Source organism: Brienomyrus brachyistius, chromosome 9 (assembly GCF_023856365.1).
Source record: "Brienomyrus brachyistius isolate T26 chromosome 9, BBRACH_0.4, whole genome shotgun sequence".
Classification (NCBI taxonomy): Eukaryota; Metazoa; Chordata; class Actinopteri; order Osteoglossiformes; family Mormyridae; genus Brienomyrus; species Brienomyrus brachyistius.
This window is the reverse complement of record NC_064541.1, coordinates 1,247,403-1,267,830: the sequence shown is the minus strand read 5'-3', so window position 1 is coordinate 1,267,830 and position 20,428 is coordinate 1,247,403. Positions and strand designations below refer to the sequence as shown.

The 20,428-nt window shown below is 47.0% G+C and overlaps 2 protein-coding genes across 2 annotated transcripts; both read right to left on the bottom strand.

Annotated features, from left to right (window-relative positions):
• Positions 1–816: 816 nt before the first annotated feature.
• On the bottom strand, positions 817–5,224 carry fdps (farnesyl diphosphate synthase (farnesyl pyrophosphate synthetase, dimethylallyltranstransferase, geranyltranstransferase)). The gene is made up of 10 exons (XM_049026664.1): positions 5,111–5,224; positions 4,115–4,270; positions 3,703–3,843; positions 3,465–3,545; positions 3,102–3,224; positions 2,423–2,511; positions 2,199–2,271; positions 2,036–2,113; positions 1,811–1,945; positions 817–1,376 (listed from the first exon to the last, which is right to left on the bottom strand). Exons 1-10 carry the CDS (start codon positions 5,111–5,113, stop codon positions 1,176–1,178), a joined length of 1,080 nt encoding a protein of 359 aa, XP_048882621.1. The 5' UTR covers positions 5,114–5,224; the 3' UTR covers positions 817–1,175.
• A 2,678-nt stretch (positions 5,225–7,902) lies between these two features.
• On the bottom strand, positions 7,903–18,161 carry fam189b (family with sequence similarity 189 member B). The gene is made up of 14 exons (XM_049026748.1): positions 16,611–18,161; positions 16,185–16,241; positions 15,883–15,990; positions 15,311–15,424; positions 15,122–15,229; positions 14,761–14,921; positions 13,900–13,999; positions 13,257–13,329; positions 12,715–13,009; positions 12,287–12,609; positions 12,131–12,199; positions 11,062–11,231; positions 10,829–10,972; positions 7,903–10,300 (listed from the first exon to the last, which is right to left on the bottom strand). Exons 1-14 carry the CDS (start codon positions 16,836–16,838, stop codon positions 10,064–10,066), a joined length of 2,187 nt encoding a protein of 728 aa, XP_048882705.1. The 5' UTR covers positions 16,839–18,161; the 3' UTR covers positions 7,903–10,063.
• Between the last annotated feature and the right edge of the window lie 2,267 nt (positions 18,162–20,428).

Genomic DNA, 20,428 nt, shown 5'->3' with positions numbered 1-20,428 from the left:
AGATGGCAAGAGTATTAATTAATAACGGGGAGAATAGAGACATTTAATATCACTCACCGGAGGTGAAGAGAAGGATGTAGATGGAGGTAGAAGACTGCGGATGCAGATGTTTGCCACCGCGGCTCCCTACTCCCCTCTCTCTCTCTTTCTCTCTCCCTCCCTCTCCTGCTCCCTCTCTCCACGGCCACCTCCTTATCTGTCGTCATCCACCCCAGCACCCCTCCCCCCCATGCCGCTTCTATCTCTGTTTATGTCCGTCTCATTGTGTTCTCTGCATTCTGCTCCATAATATATGAATTTTTAGTCATTACTTTTAATTATATTGCTATTCATTCTTTTACATATACTGTGAAAAACATACTTACCACAGGGCCGAAAACACCATGAAATTTAACATTAAGAAAAACATCACCAATGACCGGAAACAAGTCTGCGAGATTGTACGGCTAAAATCGCGGGTATATATATACACGTTTGTGAGTATGCGCGCACTTTCAGCATACCTGGTGACGTACATAATTATGTACTACATATTAATATATGGATAAGCGGCTATTAATAGTAACAGGAACTACCCAGTAACGGGTTAGGAAGGAGTATATCTATGGAAAAACAATAAAATAAACAAAGAGCTTATTTGAACAATAACGATTTTCACGTAATACCTGGAATATTTTTTTAAACTGTATTCCGTGGCAATTTTACATTTGCGAGGGCGTTTAAGTTGCAGAGAATGGATGGAATTGAGGTAGAGAAAAATAGGACGTATATCACATTAATATACAGAGCAATGAAAGAAATAGACAGTAACACCCATTTACACGGTAAATTCAGTTTAATACAGTATATGACTTGAATACCATCCCCTTCTGTGTATCTCAAATTAACGTGATAGATCCAGGCTTCCCACAAATTAATTGAGAATCATTATTCAATACTGCAGACTATCAAGTAAATATCTTAACAACTATTACACAAATTGACTACAGAAAAGCCAGGAACCGTATGACCCAAAGAGTTCTGAAAAGCCATTTATCAGGCAAAAACCATGATTATGTCCTTTGTTTATAGACACTGTGCCTGCAGCCGACTGCTGAGACTCCGAGTGCTTTGCAGACCATCACTCGCTAGGTCCCCCTGTCAGCTTGGTAGGTCCCCAGACCAGATTTATTCCTTTACTTGTTTCTCCGGTAAATTTTCTTTGCGAAGTTCAGGAAGATGGCATGGGGGAGGTTGTCGGCGTGACTTGCGATGAGTTTCAACAGGCGCTGGTAGCTCTCATCCTCATGTTGCCGGTAATGGCTGGGCATGTCCAGAGTGGCATACAAGGCCTTGACATGCTCTACTCTCTCCTCGTCACTGCGCCCGTAGGAAGACTGCGAGCGCACAGGGGAGAAATACTACCTGAAGAAGTCATACTGTTGGCTTGACCACCATTCCCATGACCATGACCATGACCATGACCAAGACCCTAAGAACACACTCAATGACCAGATAATTATAGCTGTGAATCCTGAGTGGGACGTGACGAAAATGTAAAAGGTCATTCAAGTGCAGCCGTGTTTACTGTGTGAGAACCCTTTTGGGGAAGGGAACCTGACAAAGGCTTGAGGGCTGTATGAGGTGTTGACTGAGGGTTTTTATGTTAGTAAATAACACGAATGTCCCTCTAAATCTCAATGGGAGGATTTTGACTCAAGTGTTCACTAGATTAATGAACCAACACAGAGCAGCGATTGATAGACTGGGATCTCATTACAGAAAAGAAGTAGGATCTCCAAGTATGATGCAAACTTCAATTCCTCCTCACCTGCAGTTCCTCTCTCTGCTCAGGGGTCACAAGCTTCAGCGCGGTCACTACCAGCCAGCTACACTTATTGTCCTGGATGTCTGTACCAATCTTGCCTGTTACTTTGGGGTCACCGTAGCAATCCAAGTAGTCATCCTGGAGGCAGGAGTGAGACACATCAGCATCGCAAACTCATCTTTGTCTCCATCCATCCTTTTGAGGGTCACTGCCAAAATGCATGAATACCTGTATCTGGAAGAATTCACCCATCTCCAGTAAGATGCTTTTGGCATTGTGGTGCTCCCTTTCAGAGTCAATCCCGGCCTAGACCACACACCACATCACATCAGTACAAGGATCTGGGATTTCGTAGCGCACCACATCCTTCTCATAAGCATAACACACTCACCATGTACATTGCTGCGGCCACAGGGAGGTAGAATGAGTAGAAGGCAGTTTTGTACTTAACTATGGCCTTATATCTGAGAAAGAGTGAAAGACAGAAGGACTAAGACCATATGGCATGGGTCACATTAACCCAGTAAAATCCACATCCTTGTAACTTGTCTGCCATCGCATACGGGGTCCTAAACACCCAGGTTTTGAAGTGTCTGCCCTTCTCTCCCATCTTACCTCTCCTCGGTGAAACGGTTCAGGTCGATCTTGTTGGGAGGCGCCGTCATCAGGTCTAAAGCCTGACCCAATTCTGTCTGGAATGAGGTCTGTAAAAATCAGGGGTTTCGGAATGGGGTGGGAGAAAAGTAATGTAATGAGTAAAAGTACATGCAGAACCAGGGTAAGGGGATGGAAGAAAGATAGATGGATGGTTTGATAATATATCAGGCTCCATACCCAGCCCCAGCTCTGAGATTCAGGCTGGGCTACAGCATTCCCTGGGGGGGGGGGGGGGGCGGGTGAGCTTGGGGATTTATGGTGTAACTCTTCAAAAAAGATGGCTTGTTTCCTTCTTCTGAATAATTCTGTGACCGACTGGCATTTGAATTGGTTCGAGCTTCGTGTTTTAATCTCATCTACTTCAGCTCAGAGACACTGATCCATCTAAAAGCTGACCAAGTCTGGAGGACACCCCCCACCCCAACTTACTGGCCGAATGCTGTATTCATCATATCACACCCCTGAAAGCCTTTTCCCTTAACAGCGTATTGAGAGGCGTGGGTAGATGGTAATGATTCAGTGTAATGCTCCACTCCTGGTCATGAACAGCTCCAGCAAGTCATGTTCTCCTGCAGTGTGATGCCAGTATTTATGTGCTTTTATGTGCATTTTTATTGCATATCTCTGTGGCCACTACCTCTGTGAAGAGCTCCAGTAGGTGTGTGTAGTAGGGCTGCCCCCTGCAGTGCCTCCGAAGCAACCGGTAGATCGAGCCCTCCAAAAGAAAGGCGTCATTGATGGCATCCAGACCAACTCCCTCCTGGAAGAGAAGAAGCTTTCGTTTTAAAAAGCGGAAATGTGACGGTGTCAGGAAACAGCCTCGCAGCTGAACCTGACCCTAGGCAGTCTACACAATGTCCACAGAAACGTATCTTACTCATGATATTACTTTTTTTATATGTATACTTATTTCACCTTGGTTAAATCAACCATAAAGACGGAGAGAGACCCCATATTCTGACTTGTTATGGTAACAGTAATGAGGTTTCTTGGATCGTACCTTCTTGTACCAGCAGAGCTGTCCTCTCCGAGTCACAGATGCATCCATGATGTCGTCTGCTACCAGGAAAAAGGCCTGAAGCTGTCGAGAGAGAGAGAGAGAGAGAGAGAGATCTACAGTGTTGGATGGCTCCTGATACCACCACGCACAGCTCCAGAATGTCTACAGTGCTGATGACCCCTTCATCAGGGCAGCTGCTTCCTCGCCCACCCTCTCAGGTCCCACTTATCCTTCTCACCAGTTCGATACACCAGCCAACCAGAAGGGCACGCCTGACATCATCCGAAGAGAGCTGAGAGGGTGGTATCAGCTCCCTCAGCGAGCCAATCACAGACAAACCACGGTTCCTCTTGCCACCTGGCGCATTGTACCGCAACACCTGCAAGATGCTAAAGAGTTAGAAGCTGTGATCTTTCCCTCACTCATGCACTTATCCTGACTATGCCTGGTCTCAGTGATAATGTCTGTGAGACATATTACAGCTAACTAGTAAACTAAACTCACAGGTGGCCACCTCCTGTAAAATTGCTTTTGACACTATATCATTGACTTTATTTGTAAAAATACCACAAAACAACATTCTGAGTATAAGTACACAATGCAGGGTAACTGCAATGTTATCTTTTTATAGCTCTGCAGAAGTTCAGTACCTCTGCCAGCCTGCTGAGGGCATCTGCGAGGGCGGGGTCTGTTAAGTCTTTTTGGGTAAGTTCAGACACCAGCTCTTCAAACTGAACGTCGAAGAGCTCAGCATCCGTCATGTCTGACCTCTGCTGCTGGCCACCATTACTGCAGCTGTTGTCAGTCTAAGACAGACCGTGTGTCCAAAGCGCAGCCAGAGATTGGAGGTGCAGGCGAAGAGAGACGGCAAATTCCAGATGCAGATAAGAAACATGTAACCGGGAGAGAGATATACATACTGGTATACAGGTGGTGGAATAAAACAATCGCTACACACACACACACACACACACACACAACTTTGGTCAGCTGGCTGGCGTGAAATTTGCAAATCGATACGTCTGCACACGCATTTACGTGTATGTAAGCGTTTTTTAACCTTGTAAATACTCTGTAGTATATGCAGACTAACTCGATGTTTTTGATGTGGCTAATAACTGGTTTATAGTGGAATTATATAAATTTGCTGTAAGATTTCTCGCTTGAGTCTGAAAGCGTGATTGTCACGTCAGATGCGTGAGAGTTGGCAACCCCGTATTACCTATATGCACAAATGACACAGTACAGCCACCAGTAACACTAACAGCTAGGAGCAGTTCTGAGTGAGCGAACCCAGGAACAACTACAAGGATGCATAATGTGTTGGGGATACTCCTGATACAGTGATAGCAACAGCAGTCCTTAGTAGATACACAGCAACAGAATCGTTATGCAACGGCGAGTGCAGCTTAAAATGTAATTTACGTCAATAATCATGCACTAATTATAGAAGATAAATTCCTATTTTTAACTCGGCAAGTTACCGCCTGTAAGTGAATGTCAACAATGAACAGCAGTGAGCTCACTATACAGTCGTTGTATGTATTCCTGTGCAAATGATTAGTACGGTAACAGTCTATCTGACATTATGTGCAAATAAAAAGCAGAAAGTTTCCGTATAAGAAAGTACACAATTACTGTCTTACCATGTCTTTCCAAAGTTCTTTCCGAATGACACTAGCTTTGCTACATTTGCTTTACTATCTGACTGGTACCGCAACTACCGACAAAAATGCCTTGTGGACATTGTAGTCTTTCACTGTAACTCCTTTGGTAGAATAGAAAAAAAACAGCACCTCAAATCCCATGATCCATGGCGAGCGCGTTTAAAAGGCGAGGTTTCGGAGGCTTCATATGACATCGACGTGCGTTATTTGTCGCCGCCATCGAACGAGGATGGGCTTGAGTTGTGCTGGCGAATGAGGAGGCTGCAGAGGACGAAACCAGCGTAGTGGACCCATCTGACGATGAGGCGGCGTTACTGTGGAAACAGCCGAACGTCCCTGTTATTATCTAAGAATGTAATAATAGATATTACAGAAATGACTAATGAAATCTAAATGTGTATCTTAGTAATAGAAGTATGAAGATTTTTAAAGGCTGTCATACTGCCATATTTTAGCATATTTTATATATTTTGAGTGACGTAACTATATATTTTTCTCATTGAAAGTAAAATCCTGTAAATGTGGTCTTGACAATTCACAGCCTACAATATTTTGCGATTGATATTCTCTGCTTTTCTCCATGATATATTGTGCAAACTGCAGGTTTATTGGTGAATGGAGTTTAATGACCTCCAGCTATTTTTTTGTTGAACGCATATATCCATTTTCTGTACCTGCTTGTCCTAAATACAAGACTGTAGGCTTTTTTAGTTTTTAGATTGCATTCACAGACCTTTATGGGGACATGAAAAATTGTGAAAAATGTGAAAATAACAGGTTCTTTATAACATTGTGGGGTCCACAATGTAATACAAACATAATTCACACACACACACATCATTCACACCTACAGACAATTTGATCACTCCAGTTAATGGAGGAAACCTCATGCTGACACGGGGAGAACATGCAAAATCTACACACATGGAGTCGGGGCGGAACCTTGAACCCTGGCCTCAGGGCTTAATCTTTGCTGAATACTAAGTAGTAAAGCTGCACAATAATTTTTCCACATATTTATCTATAATGAAGAAAAACAAAGGCATGCGCCTGAATTTCAAGATATGAAGATTTCATACATTAAAACTACGGAGAATGCAAATAGCTTAATATGCTCTGCCTAACTGACTTCACAGGGCCAGACTGCTGCCCCACCAGCCTTAGGGCATGTCAGGCATTAGATGTAGGCAGGCAGCCAGCAGACCTACTGCCTTTAAAATGCATATTACTCAAAGAAGTCAGACCCTCAGTGCAGCTGCTGGCTGTGGTGAGCTGTGACAAGAGCAGTGAGCCTATAGTCTACACAGGAGCACGGAGTTGGCAGCAGGAAGTAGGGGGTCGGGAGTAAGAGGTAGGGGATAGAGAGTAGGGGGTAGGGAATCAGGAGTAGGGAGTAGGCAGTAAGGTGTAGGGGGTAGGGAATAAGGAGTAGGGAGTAGGCAGTAAGGAGTAGGGAGTAAGCAGTAGAGGGTAGGGAGTAAGAAGTAGGGGGCATGGAATAGGTGGTAGAGGGTACGAGATAGGGGCTAGGTCTCCTTTCCGGACAGACCCACGAGTGCTTGGCTCATGTAGTACAGCAGCTGTGTTGTTATGAAGAAAAGCCAGCCACCAAACAGGGTCATCAACCAGTGGTGGCCTCAGCTGTGAACCTCTCCTCCTGACCCAGTCCATACTGGCAGCCGACACACAGAATATCCTGTCCTTGGTCTGTGTCTTCAGTTTCCTAGAGGCCATGTTATTAGTTAGGATGACTGAATCCATCTCACTTATCTTCTCATAATATATCCAAATTAACTCATCTCAGGCAGGCACACTGTAATCAGTGAAACATTTCGGGCTGTTGTCTCTCTTCCAGGGATCCTTCAGAGTTTTTTTTTAATATTTTGTTGGTTTAACTTCAGTGTCACAAAAACTATGGAATCAGCCAGCATTCTTGCATAGAAGCAACTTTTCCTAGAGGAAACTCTCCACATCTCTGTAATACATATTCAGGTCAGAAATACACATTATACTCTTTTAAACTGTGTAAATTAGTTTTTATTGTTTGTACTGTCTTTGTAGCGTGTCTGGTTTGCACTAAATGTATGTGCCCCTATGTTTACGCAAGAATTTCCCTCTAGGATCAATACAGCTCATTTAATCTAATCTAAAAGTAGGAACAAAAATTCTTGTTTTATGTTCCACTAATGTCTACGCTTGTGAGAAAGTCAGTTCTGACGTGAACTTTAAGGATTATTCGGATTTGTTTGATTCATAGCTCCTCTCAGATGTATTTTAATTCACTCAAGTTAGTGAGTTCACAATATAGTCTCTAGTTTTTCAGTCTCTATACCTTAGCGGTTTTAGTCCTTTCAGACAGTCGGCTGTCCTCCCCTTGCCATATGGTGACTTAACGTAGAACCTAATGCCCAAAGGTAGAAACCACCTTAAATTTGCTGTCTTAGTCAGTTGCTTAGTCTACTTGGCCAAGATGACCTGCAGAGAGTGGGGGTCACCCTCCAGTATAACCAGTAGTTTCCTAAGGATCTTCTCTTCCTCCATAGTCTGTAGTGAGTTTTTGATTAGTTTGTTGAGTTTTTTGGCATCATCGGTGCTGATTCCATTGCCCCAACACACCAGCACATAAAAGTCTGCACTGGCCACAATAGACTGGTAAGAGACATGTGGGACTGACCTGCATATCTGAACCTTAATGGTCAAACAGGAAAGTGGATGGAAACTCACAAAACACAGAAAAGACCACACAGCACTCCAACTTCATATTCCTGATATTTATAAGTGTTGGTATTTGTATATATATATATATACACTGTGTGTATATACAGAATTTGCTTTCAAATTTCTTAAAATAGAACCGTTTAAAATAATTTTTATGCATCATATTTCTGAGAGCGATATCCAGGGCCTACCATGATTAGCCATACAATTTTTAATTTCTCTTCAGTGTGCAAGACAGGAGGTAGAAACTAAAGGTCCATTTTAACTCTTCCAAGTTCAACCTGATTAAACCTGCAATAGAGCCTGTTCATGTTACTGAGAGCTGCTGCATGTTCAGTGACCACCAGCAGATGGCATTGAGTCCATGAAGGAAGACCAGGTGTAGATTCACCGAAATCCAACGGTGACCCTTATCAAACAAAACGCCATTTTGTACTCTTTGGATGTCCATACTGCCAACACCAAAAAAGCCCCGCTTCTTTCACAATCTAGTCCTGAAAAGCATTACGATCCCACTGTGTTAGTATCCACATCCCGAAAACAGAGACCTTTCGCTGTCCTCTGTGGACTTCCTAAAGCCTACTTACATTAGTAAATACTTACTGCCACAGCCTTCGACTTCTGAGCAGACGTGCATTATGACACAAGGTGCCACGCTATCAAGACCACAACAACAAACCTTTCTTCTACATAGCAATAGGACAACACATTTTCCTTTGTTCGAGTGCTAGTAGAAAATATATATATATATATATAAAACGTCACAACACATGCAGAATCATTCTAAACATAATGCAGTCCAACAGCAAACTGACTGCTACCAGGAAAACCAGAAATGAGCATAGGATCAGGACTTCCATTGCATGGGTCTTTTTCAGATTTACAAAGCATGCATTCGTAAAAGGAATTCAAGATATTTTATGTTCCAGACAGCCACAAATTAAAGTCATTCCCAAGGTGCAGATATCAAGAAAACTGAGGTGTAAACTTTGCAGTTCGTGTTCATTTTTTTGGATTGTTGCTGAAGACTACCAAGACACTACTTTTCCCTAATCTCCCTATGACTGGTGTATGACTGGTATTAGGTTAAAGGCCAGTCGGGTGACCAGCTATTGTAATCTATAGCGGAGCGGCCAGACCTGATTTGCAATGGGAGTCTTGTTACAGAAACGTACCGATTCAGTAACATCGAACTATTCTCAGTACCTTACAATGAGAGAGGGGCTCACCTGAAGAACCTTTAATTATAGGGGTATAACCTCAGCCACAAGGAAGCAACTGAACAACCAAGGCTCTTTGGCTTGGACTGATTAAAGTTTATGGAGTCATTTTAAAGGATTAAAATGAATCGGAATGGATAATAAATAGAAATAAATACATTTAAAAAGAGGATGAAAAAAACAAACTCTTTTACTCTAAAAAGAGTGACTTTCACCCCTGAAGCAGCTGAATAGATCCATGGAAGTTAAAACCCCCAACAAACCGTAAATACATCAATATAGTAGATTTAGTGGCTATAGACACAGTTCACACAATATGCTGCAATTTTTCTTTGAATAAATGCTTCCTTGCATCCAAGGTGTCAGAGTCCACGCTGGAAGAATCCTACAGCTCCCTTTCGCCATTTAGGATAAAAGAGCATCCGTCGTACGTGGAAGACCATGGTATTTGCGTCTGAGTGAGGGAATGACCCAGCCAGTTACAAAGCAGAAGTGTGTGAACAGCTTGGTTTCGTGTGCAACACGAGCTCCCGGCTGCCTGTCAGGTTTGAGCAGGAGGTGAAACGCCGTAGGCATGGACAGCGGACATGGACATGGGCTGAGGTCAGGACAAGAAAGAGCACCACGGCAGCTGGTGAGGTCTAGTGCATTCTCATGGTTGCAACTGCAAGGATGTCGTTTTAGGCCTGGCCCTGCTAATGAGTACCTATTAGAGAGTCATCTTCTTCTCCACTCTGAATGTCTTTTTCAAATGTCTTTGCCAGTGACTCATCCCTCACTCCCCAGCAGCACATCCTTGGCTACACATCTCTCGCTCCCTCGACATCCCTGTCTCGTTCTCTAAGCCTCTCTCTTTTTTTGTCAAGGTAAACATTGAGGGTGTGACATCCACACTGACACTTCCTCTACCTGTCACCCCGCCGTTCTTCCCCCTCCGCCCCTCTCGCCTTCCTCAATCAACCCTCCCCTCTCCTGGGTCTTGAGGGCATGCCCCTCAAAGTGCAGACTCCATGTACAGTGTTCCTGAGGAGCTGTGTGGTCTAGAGAGTAGCCTGCGCAGGGAGGCTGCTGAAGAGGAGCTCAGATCACCGCAGCTGCGCAGATGGATGCCTTCCAGCTGTGCCGGGTTGTTACGGCGACGATTGTGACGGCTGTCGCTATGGGAATGGTGGCCACGGTGATGCTGATGGTACTGCTGACCCCTGCTGGACCCCCATGAGGTGCGCAGGACCTACACAGCAGTGTGGAAACAGCAGTGTCACAAAGAAAATGGGGCTGTTATCCTCACCATCTATATCAGGGGGGCCCAACTCCAGTCCTGGGGGGCCGGAGCCCTGCACATTTTTGGGTTTCCCCTCATTTAACACACCTGATCCAATTCCTTATGCTAATTACCACACAGCTCTTCAGGTGAATCATTCATAGTGGAACAGGGAAAGAACTAAGCTACACAGAGCGCCGGCCCCCCAGGACTGGAGTTGGACACCCCTGATCTATATCCTTCTACATACACGTGCTAATTTACCATTTTACATACATGCGCATAATTTATTTCAATGACAGAAATTATTTTAATTATTTCAATTTTTCCTGCATTGTTGTACTGCAGTTCACATTAATACATGAATTACACAAAGCCAGTCTGGTTTTCCAAACTCCTGGAACCACACATGCGAAACATGCTCATATTATACACATTTATCTTACCATGTTAATTAAACCTTTATTCACAGATATTAGGCGAGAACCAGAAGCTCACCTGCTCGAACGGGTGACCTGCTATGCTGGCCTCTCCGGGAGGCTTACACTTCAGAGCCTGTCCGCCATTCCCAGAGTGATCACTAGGGGGCGCCAAATTGCGTTTGGAACGCTGAAGGAATCTGGCTACTAACACCCTGGTCACCTGACCGGAAAGAGAAGAGCAGCCTGGTGAGATTCCGGGCCAGACAGAGACGGGTGGCACAGCGGGTATGTGCCGTTTCGAGCCCTGACCTTGAGGTCCCCGAGAGAGCGGGCACAATCTTTGGGCAGCCGGAGGGACGTGGCGGGGGGCAGCTTGGAGGGCAGAGGCCCGTCTGTCGCTTTCATGCTCCCCTTCCTGGGGAGGGCGCTGAAGATCGCCACTGAGGGTCTGGGCAGCAAGCAGGCCTCTGAAGATGGACCTAAGCAATGGGAGGCAGAGGAAGGGGGCAGAGAAAGGCAAGAAAAAGGAATGTGGGGGGGGGGCATCTGATATAGGAGTAACGATTGGAATAAGAACCCAATTCATCAGGCCGGTCCACTCACTTAATGGGGAGATGCACCGGAATACATGAATCCCATTAGAAACAGGCACATAATCAAATCAAACCATAATGACTGTGATGCCAGTCAACCAATTAGAAAAGAGGAGGACTGTGACCTCACTACCCTGCTCAGATCCACCTATCCAGAGGATGGTCACAGAAGCTCAAATATGCCTCAGGACCACAGACAGATACGTGTGACATTAAGCTGCACATCCATAGCGCACTTCTCAAACACTGATTACAACAGACATATGGGCAGGAGCCACAGATCGGAACACAGCCACTACAGCTGAAATATTCAATAAGCCATGGGGGCAGCAAGGCGCCGTAGCGACTGGCACTGTAGTCTCACACCTCTAGGACTAAGCTGATGATGATTCAATTCTCCACCCCGGCTATATGTGTGTGGAGTTTGCATGTTCTCCCCAGGTCAGGGTTTCCTCTAGGTACTCTGGATTCTCCTCACAGTCCAAAGACATGCTGAGGCTAACTGGAGTTGCTAAATTGCCCGTAGCTGTGACTGGTGTGTGAGTGTGCCCTACGATGGGCTGGCCCCCCATCCTGGGTTGTTCCTTGCCTTGCGCCCATAGCTTCTGGGATAGACTCCGTTCCCCCCCCACGACTCTGAATAGGATGAGTGTAGGAGTATGGAAAATGGAAGGATGGGTAAATAAGCCAATAAGCAGTGGGCCCTATAGGCCCTTAGAATTTCTGCCTCATTTGGCCTCAGCGATCAAGTCACATGGTCTGTAAGGGTTATGTGTTGAACCTACCAGTCTCAGAGGAGGTTTGGGACACCTCATCACTCACGCCTTTGCTGCCTGTCGAGCCGCTGAGGTCACCTGTGTGTGGGGAGAGAGGCAGTTGGGTGGAGCTTGTGCTTCATGACATGACGGCAGCAGATAGCTAGGGGGCGCTCTCTCTCGTACCCGTGTCAGTTGAGGAGTTCAGGCCCGGTTCGCTGTGGGACCTCACCAGCGGGGGGAGCAAGTCCCGGTCCCGGCGATCGCGGGAGGCCCCACCACGGCGGGGGGGCGGGGGCAGGAGTAGCGCTGGGGGGCCGATGGCGTGGTTGGCCATGGAGGTAGCGGTGCCCGCAGGCACAGAGGACGAGTCGGAGCTGCGCCGGCTTGGTGTGCAGGGCCGCACACGGATCTCCGGAATGGAGGAACGAGGGGAGCCTGAGACGGCCAGGAGCTCCAGCTGGGAGCAGCTACTGGCCAGAATGGCCTGGTGACGGAGGACGGGGGACCTGGGGGGGCAGGGACAGGGGCGGAGCAAAAAGGAGGAGAGCCTGGATCAACCCCACAACTGACAAAGTACAATGCCCATGGCAAAGGCAGTAACAGAGTCCAACCTGTAGGGGGCGTCAGCCGAGCTGCTGGGAGACGAGCAGGAGTTGGAGCGCTCGCCTCTGGAGAAGCGGTGGGGTGGCAGACAGACAATGGGGCTCTCGGGGGGCTGTTGCCCTTGGGGGGGGCAGTGGAAGCTGACGTACTCGCCACCGTCGCCCCCAGCCCCGCCTCCGGCCCCGCCCACACGTGCCCTCATGGCCACTCCCACCTCTAGCAGGCAGGAGTCCTCTGATGGGGAGCTGTCGTCGGGTATGTCCACGATCTCTGACATGAGGAGTGAGCCGCTGTCCATGGATACTGGGGGGGGTGGGTGGTATAGGGCAGGTTGGGGTTAGAAAAGCAGGGCGGCCACCCTGCTTCCACTTTACCCCCCTGCATGCAAATTAATCAGATTAATTAAAATTTTACCCTAAAATGAAAAAATACAGAACAAACCAACCAAAACGTAACAAGAGATTAAAACTCAGGCTAAAAAAGCATCTACATTTCACAATGTTTTTAAAAATGCCATTTTATCGAGATTGTGATAAACACAATCACTCACCCTCACCGCTGAACGCCGTTGATGTCCCCCTCTCGCCTGACAGCTCGGTTACATGGGTGTCGTACACCGTTGCCTAGATAACCAAAATTTAGCAGACCCATTACAGGACACCCGACTGATGACCAACTCAGGTTATGATTATTAATGTATATTACAGCAATCATACTTTGAAAGTTTTATAAATGCAGTGCTTTACGATATGTTAAGGCCTATGTACATGCTGCTTAATATGAATGTACTATGAAGGCATTATGAAGGTATTAATTCATGTAAAACATTACTGTAGCTGTAAATGTGAGGGAACTGGCATAAACAAGGCAGGAGGGACTTCAGAGGGCATTTTAAAGCAGATCCAATGGAAGAAAAGTGGGGAGGTCATGTGACCAGGTCACATGGGATCTGAGGTAGGGGTGTGGGACCCAATCCGAGCCTGACTGGCCCTGACAGAGTTGGCTTTCAGGCCGGGAACGGGCCAGTTTGTTATGTACAGCTTCGGCTCTGGTTCAAAAGCGTTGCTTTTTACGCTTGCTGGGTCCTTTGCTCGTTTGCACTTTCCACCCGACTCTGAGGAGGGAGCCTGGGAATACAGACAGCAGGCAGTGGGGGGTGGGGTGGGGGTGGGGGGCCTGCATGAGAAGCTCACCTGGCTGCCTGCCCGCTGCCCCATGACAGCCTCGTAGGGAGGGGGGCAATCGGTGGGATACAGCGGCACAGGACTCTCCATGGAGCCATTGTAGGTGATACTGCAGGGGGAGACACACACACACAGGTTTGTAATTATATCTTTGTGGGGACCACCCAGCCCTAACCCTAATCGTAAGTGACCAAACAAAATATGAGGCATTTTTCATTTTTTGATTGCATTGACAGATTTTTGTGGGAACCTGAAAAATGGTCCCGACAACATCAAAATAACAGGTTATTATCACCTTGTGGGGAACATTATGTTTATTGTAATATAAACATAATCCCTCCCCCCCACACACAAACAAATATAAATGGCCAGCTCAGAATACCCTGCACACACTCAGAAAAGCTTTCACTGAGCACAGTGTCAAAGGTGGGGCAGTGTCATCAAATGGGCTGCAAAGGGATCGTCCCGGTCAGCACACGGCAGGATGGGCCGCATGACGGCACTCTGCCTCTGGCTATCAGTTTACCAGAGCATCTCTGCCAAGCTGCTACCAGGTCCGTTCTGCAGTGCTGGCCCAAAAACCGCAGCCTGCGAGCAGGTCAGCCCCCTGTGCGTGTGCCTCTGTGTGTGTATGAGAGGGTCTGTGTTCGAGTCTATGTGTGTGTGTCTGTGTGCGTGTGTGCATTTTTGTAATGATTACAATGTGATTTCCCAACAATATGATAAAAATCTGCAACTTTTTACCTTGCGGGGACATTTTTTCATTTATATATATATATATATATATATATATATATATATATATATATATGTGTGTGTGTGTGTGTGTGCGTGTGTATGTGCCGTGTGAATGTGTGTGCGTGGGACCACCTCTGTGCGTCCGTTTCTGAGCTGCAGGTATACTCCGGGGGGTAATAAGGCGGGGGTGGGATCGGAGGCACAAACTCCTCGAAATCCACGACATTGGCGAGGAAGGCGTCTTGCGGGGTGGAGCACTCCGGGTTCACTGAGCGAGAGCGGTGAGGTACCAGCTGAGCGGAGGGAAAGCCCATGAAGGAAAGGAACGACAGAAAGAGGAGAAGAGGAGAGAACAGCAGTGTCACCACGGAAATGGACAGCTCACAGTGCCTTACAGCGCCAGTGTCCATGGGTGTGCATGCTGATGGTGTTCTGAGCGAATGTAAGCATGTGTAGCTGTGCCCGGGCTCACAGCTTCCAGATCCTGGCTCACCAAGTGCAGCAGGTCCAGCGAGAAGATGTGTATGCTGCAGGTAACCGTGGAGAGCGTGCAGATGATGGTGGACAGGATGCTGAGGCCGCAGGCGCTGAACAGTAGGTCCTAAGCGAGCACAGAGACCTCAGCTCGACCACTGACTAGCTGAGCAATGAACGGCTGGCATCGCACGGGCGCTACGCACACCTTCAACTGGTGACGGACAGAGTGGCAGTCTGCGTGCTGGTACAGAACCAAAGGGTCCTCCGTTATGGAGCAGGTGCCCCCCACCTGGCAGCACCAGCATAAGCCTTTCTCTACCTGCAGAATGAGACCAAGCATGATTCAGGACCCAAGATGGACAGGCTGTGTTTGGAACGGAGAACCAAAGCAGACACATCTATCTACATCGGTGTTTCCCAATCTGGTCCATGGGGACCTGCAGAAACTCCATGTTTTTGCTCCCTCCCAGCTCCTGATAAGCATCAGACTGCGGTAAATGTGTTTGACAGCAAATCCAAAACCGTCAGTGCAGATGCTGCCTGTCTACGATGGTGTGATTCTCGTCATCTTTTGTTATGTCTTGTACTCATTTGGTCTGAGGGAAGCACACAATTAAAAACTGTAGCACGTACACATAGAAGTGATCTACAAAAACATATCTAGGTAAGTGGTTTTCAATTTCAAAAGCGCAGCGTTTCCCGGGGTCAATAAAACACTTGTTCAAGTGTGTGTCTTCCTGGATGTGTGTCTGTCTGGCCGTGATGGGGAAACTGTACCTGGCAGGCTTGCAGGGACTTGACCATTTGTGCATTTTGGCAGGAAAGCATGGAACCCGCAAGGCTGAGGATGACACACACGGCCGACAGGAGCATGAACAGCGACACCTGCAGGACCGCGGGGGAAGAACATGTGATGCTGCCAGCAGAAACACAGCAGCTCTAAAAATAGAATGGTGTTTATTCAGGTAACAGGGCTCCTGACAGCTCGTGCGAGGCGTGACTATGCAAACTAACGCACTTCCAACAGACGCAAAGAAGGATGGATTAAAGACTGGCATCTAGATCAGAATGACACAAACCACAAGAGTTAATGGTCTTCTCCAGGAGACCACACCGACCAGTCCTGAGGCCACCACCTGGGTACAGACATTAAATGGGGGGAGGGAGGACATAAAGACCAAGAGGTGAAGAAATATGGCGAGAGGAAAAAGGAAAAAGAAAGCTTTACTGGGGTAAACAGCATCATGTGACAGACACTTAACAGAGGGAAAAATTTACAAGCCAGGGTTAGCTAAATTTGGCCTCATAAAATGCTAACATTCATAGGGAGCACTTTGACAGTGAGTATTCTGCATTATTAGACTAAAGTGAGTGTCTTCAAAACATTGGGAGTGAAACTTCACTTTTCTCGCAGTCTTACTCACTGTAAGAACAAAAGCAGATTTTTTTAATTTAGATTGAGAATACAGGGTATGGCACCAAGTACCCAGATGAGATATACTCACAAAGAAGCCGGCCCAGAACGGGCAGGACTGCCGTACGCGTGGCGAGGAGGTGAAGGCCAGACTGGTGAAGCTGAACGCCAGGACCATGGCACCCAGGCCCAGGTGACACAAGCCCAGGTAGAGGAGGAGACGCGCCCCACCCCGGCCAGAGATTCCCCTGCGGCTCCCCGACACGGCCCTGGACCCTGAAGCTGAGGCCACGCTACTGGACTCGGACAAAGAGGGCATCCCGGCCCGGTTAGATCACTATGCAATGACTAGTGTAAGTGCAAAAGTTCTTAAAAGAGGAAATGCAGTGCAGGGAAGAATGACTTGAAAACCGGACAGCAGATCAGGACTTAACGAAGTTCACAGGTTAAGCTGACAGAGGAGCAAGAGAGCACGCTAGTAGGCGTAAATGATGCCGAAACAGACTCCCAACATGAAGACTTGGGCACAGACAAAAAGCCTTACATGCTTTCTGAACTTATCATTGACATTTCTGGCTTTTATAACACAACTGCCACAGCTCAGTCCAGAAAACCGGGACACCCTGAGTGAGCCGTACGCACATGCGGGCGCGCACACGCACGCGCACACACTATTTCTGCTATATCCTAACGCAGGTTAGTTAAAACACATTATGATCAAGACAGAGTTCCGCTGCCGAGTTTACGACCATTATTCGCAGTGTCCGCTCACACTTACTACAGTGCATATTTACGTGACTGTCCTTCCCTCCTAGCACCTTAGCACTGCGGTACCGGGAGCAGCGCCCGGGCCGTGTCAGCGCTGCTCAGACTCACGGCGGACGCCTTAGGCCTCCGGGAGGGCTGCCTTCTCTCCTCCGCGTCCCTGCATTTCAGCGCGTTAAAACGACGAAGCGATCACGCCGCCGCATATGAGATCCCGACCGCAACTTGGCGTGGGACGGCCCTGAGAGAAGGCGGAGGAGCGAGGCTGGGCATGTGGACAAAGTACGAAGGTTGTCTTCATTTAGATCCGACCCCTGAGCATCCCAGCTGTCTTCTAAAAAAAGGGGGTGGTGTAAAATAATTAAACTGAGGTTTTACGTCCGGACATGTTGGATTTTAAGTTGCAGTTGATTGAGAGAAAAAATCTTCATGTGGTGAATTCTGATGTCTTAATTTCGGATGATTTTCTGCTGATACATTGCTTTTGGATGTGTCTTTCCCCTGTTTCCTCCGTGGGAGTTTGGCGGAGGACTGAACACTCCCCCCTCCCCTCCCTGCAGTTGCCGCGCAGGTACTCGTCCTGCCCTCTCTCGTGCATACATCCCCGACATGCACCTCACTGCGCCGTCCCCTACGTCATCATGGGGTTAGAGCATCGTGTTCGCACACGCTCCGTACATCCACATCAGCGCCCTCCCCGTCTTTACTCCCGCTCCCTCACTCTCCGCTGTATCTGCAGCACTTGCGCTTTCTACGCGTGCGCAGGCTGATGTAAATTAAGATAAGTGGATAAAAGGGATTCAAAATTGGAAACTGGCTGTAAGTGTAAAATGCCACGGGGGACGTGACAGCCGCTCACCGCTCTCGCGCCATGCGGCTCAGGATGCGGCAGCCTTTCATCCGCGTTAGGTGCTGATGCTGCAAGGGAGGGGGTTGCCTGGTAACTGACTCCAAGGGCAACGGGAGACAGCCAATCAGACAGGATCTGAGATATGCACCTACAGGAAGTTCATGCTGGCTTGTTGTTGTTGTAGTTCATAAAATGCAAATTAAAATGTCTGATATGTTCAATTAAAATAATCACTAATCAGTTTAATATATTTTCTTTATGATTTTATTAATCCTGTCACCTCCTGTACAATGAAATTAGCTCTGTAAGGAGAAGATATGGAAAAACAACACTGTAATACCTGCTTCTAGTCAGCAGTCAATGCAACAGCACCCAGCCACACCATGCGCTGCCTCACCAGAATACAAGTGGCACTTCTTGTCCATAAAGGACGGAATAAGGACCATTTGTGTCCTTATTGCAGAGAAGCTGGATATCTGTATGCATGTTGTCTGATCTGCTGATATCACACCTGCCCCTGGTTCCCTAATCTGGTTCTTGAGCCTACTCTGGGCTGGGTTCAGTTAGACCCCAGCCTTATTTAAGCGGAGCAGTGAGCAGCTTGTGGCATAGGTATCATTGCTGTTCTTGGAGCACAGGGCTCAGCTGGTTCTTGGTCAGAGGTTTGTTGTATGGAGTTGGTCTTATTCCTTTGTGCTTGTCAGCTGCCAGAAGGCATTGGCTTGGTGGCTTGGGGGTCACGGTTCTTGTCGACTTACACCTTGTTTTGGGCTTCTGGTTTTTGGTTTAGGGATTCGTGATCCCAAGCAACAGGCATTGCAGAGCTGACGAGCTGTGCGGCAGCTGTCCTCTTTTTGAGTGCTTTCCCCCTTCTTTTGTGCTCCCTAGGAGTTTGCAGTTTGCCCACTCCTGATAATATCATGAAGAAAGGGAGAACTAATTGTCTGTAGTAAATCACGTCCCTCTAAATGTGTAACTTTCCTTTGTTGTTCAGTCTTCAGGAAACCCCCCTCACTGTGACAGTCCTGGTGGAGTTCCAGGAATTCCTGCTTGTGTTCTGTGGATAATGTTGCTGCTCTACCTCCCGTGATCCAACGACCCACCAGGAATCCGCCAATCAGCACCACACAGGCAGCCAGTAACTGTGATTTCCTCGAGATCGACCCCAAAGCTCCCTGTGAGGAATGCTAATGGCTCACAGCCGGCAGTTAATAATTGCCCCAAACGGTGGGCAGGGCAGGACTGTCCTGCTCTGGAACAGCTTAAAGGCAGCACTGGAGAGAAAGTCAGGGGAAAAATGTAGAGTGAGTATGTTACTTGTGCCTTCTCTGTCTTTTTGTATGCCTGGGCTGATATTTGAATTCATATCGTAGATTATTGCTGCAAAAAAAGATTATTACTAATATCTAGATGTGTGATTATGAAGGAGAAAATTTATATAGCTTATTTTGCAAGTAATGCATAGGTAATGTCATTTAACTGCCCTTGAAACAGTTGCGTACTGCTTACAGTTTCCAATATTTGGTTCACCATGTTTTCTGTGTCGCTGGGCAGCGATACCCGGCTGAATGTGGTACAATCTAAAGCAGCCCCTTTTACTGCGTTTTTTACAAGTTATGACACAAATGCAAAAACTCACTTTTTATTTCTCCCAGTTGAAACAGGAGTGGGAAATGTTGCCAAAATAAGCAGCACTCTGGCAGTGGCCATTAATGGTTAACAAAGATAAACAATGCCCAAGTTTTGGTAATAACAATAACCATCATAATTACAAAAAAACAAGTCAGATGGGATGCTATGTGTTAGTATGCTCTCTTTGTGCATATGTACATAACACAAATGTACATTTCTTTTTGCAAACTCCAGCCTGGCTTTTCCCTGTTTCTTATTGATAAATGGCTTCTTCATTGTTTGTAGGTCTTCAGTCCTACTTCTAGGAGCCTGATAAGCACCGTCCCAGCAGTGCCCTTCACACCACATCATGTTTCCCATTCCTTTTGAAGGTCACTTAAGGTCATCCTCTGATGTATGAGGCACTGCCGGATAAGTTGACGGTCATCTCTCACATTAGAAGGTTGCTTCTGCCTTCTGCCCTCTGTCATTGCCAGTGTCTCCTGCTTCACCTTGTTCTTGTGTACTTCTCTCTTAGAAACTTTGAGCCTGGAAGCAGCCTGTCTCACAGTGTAGCCTTTTGCCAGCAGAACCAGGATTATATGAGGATTTATATGAGAATGTTTACTTTGTTAAGGTTTAGCTGTGTTTCTGGTGTGCAGGTGCTTACCGCAAAAATGTTT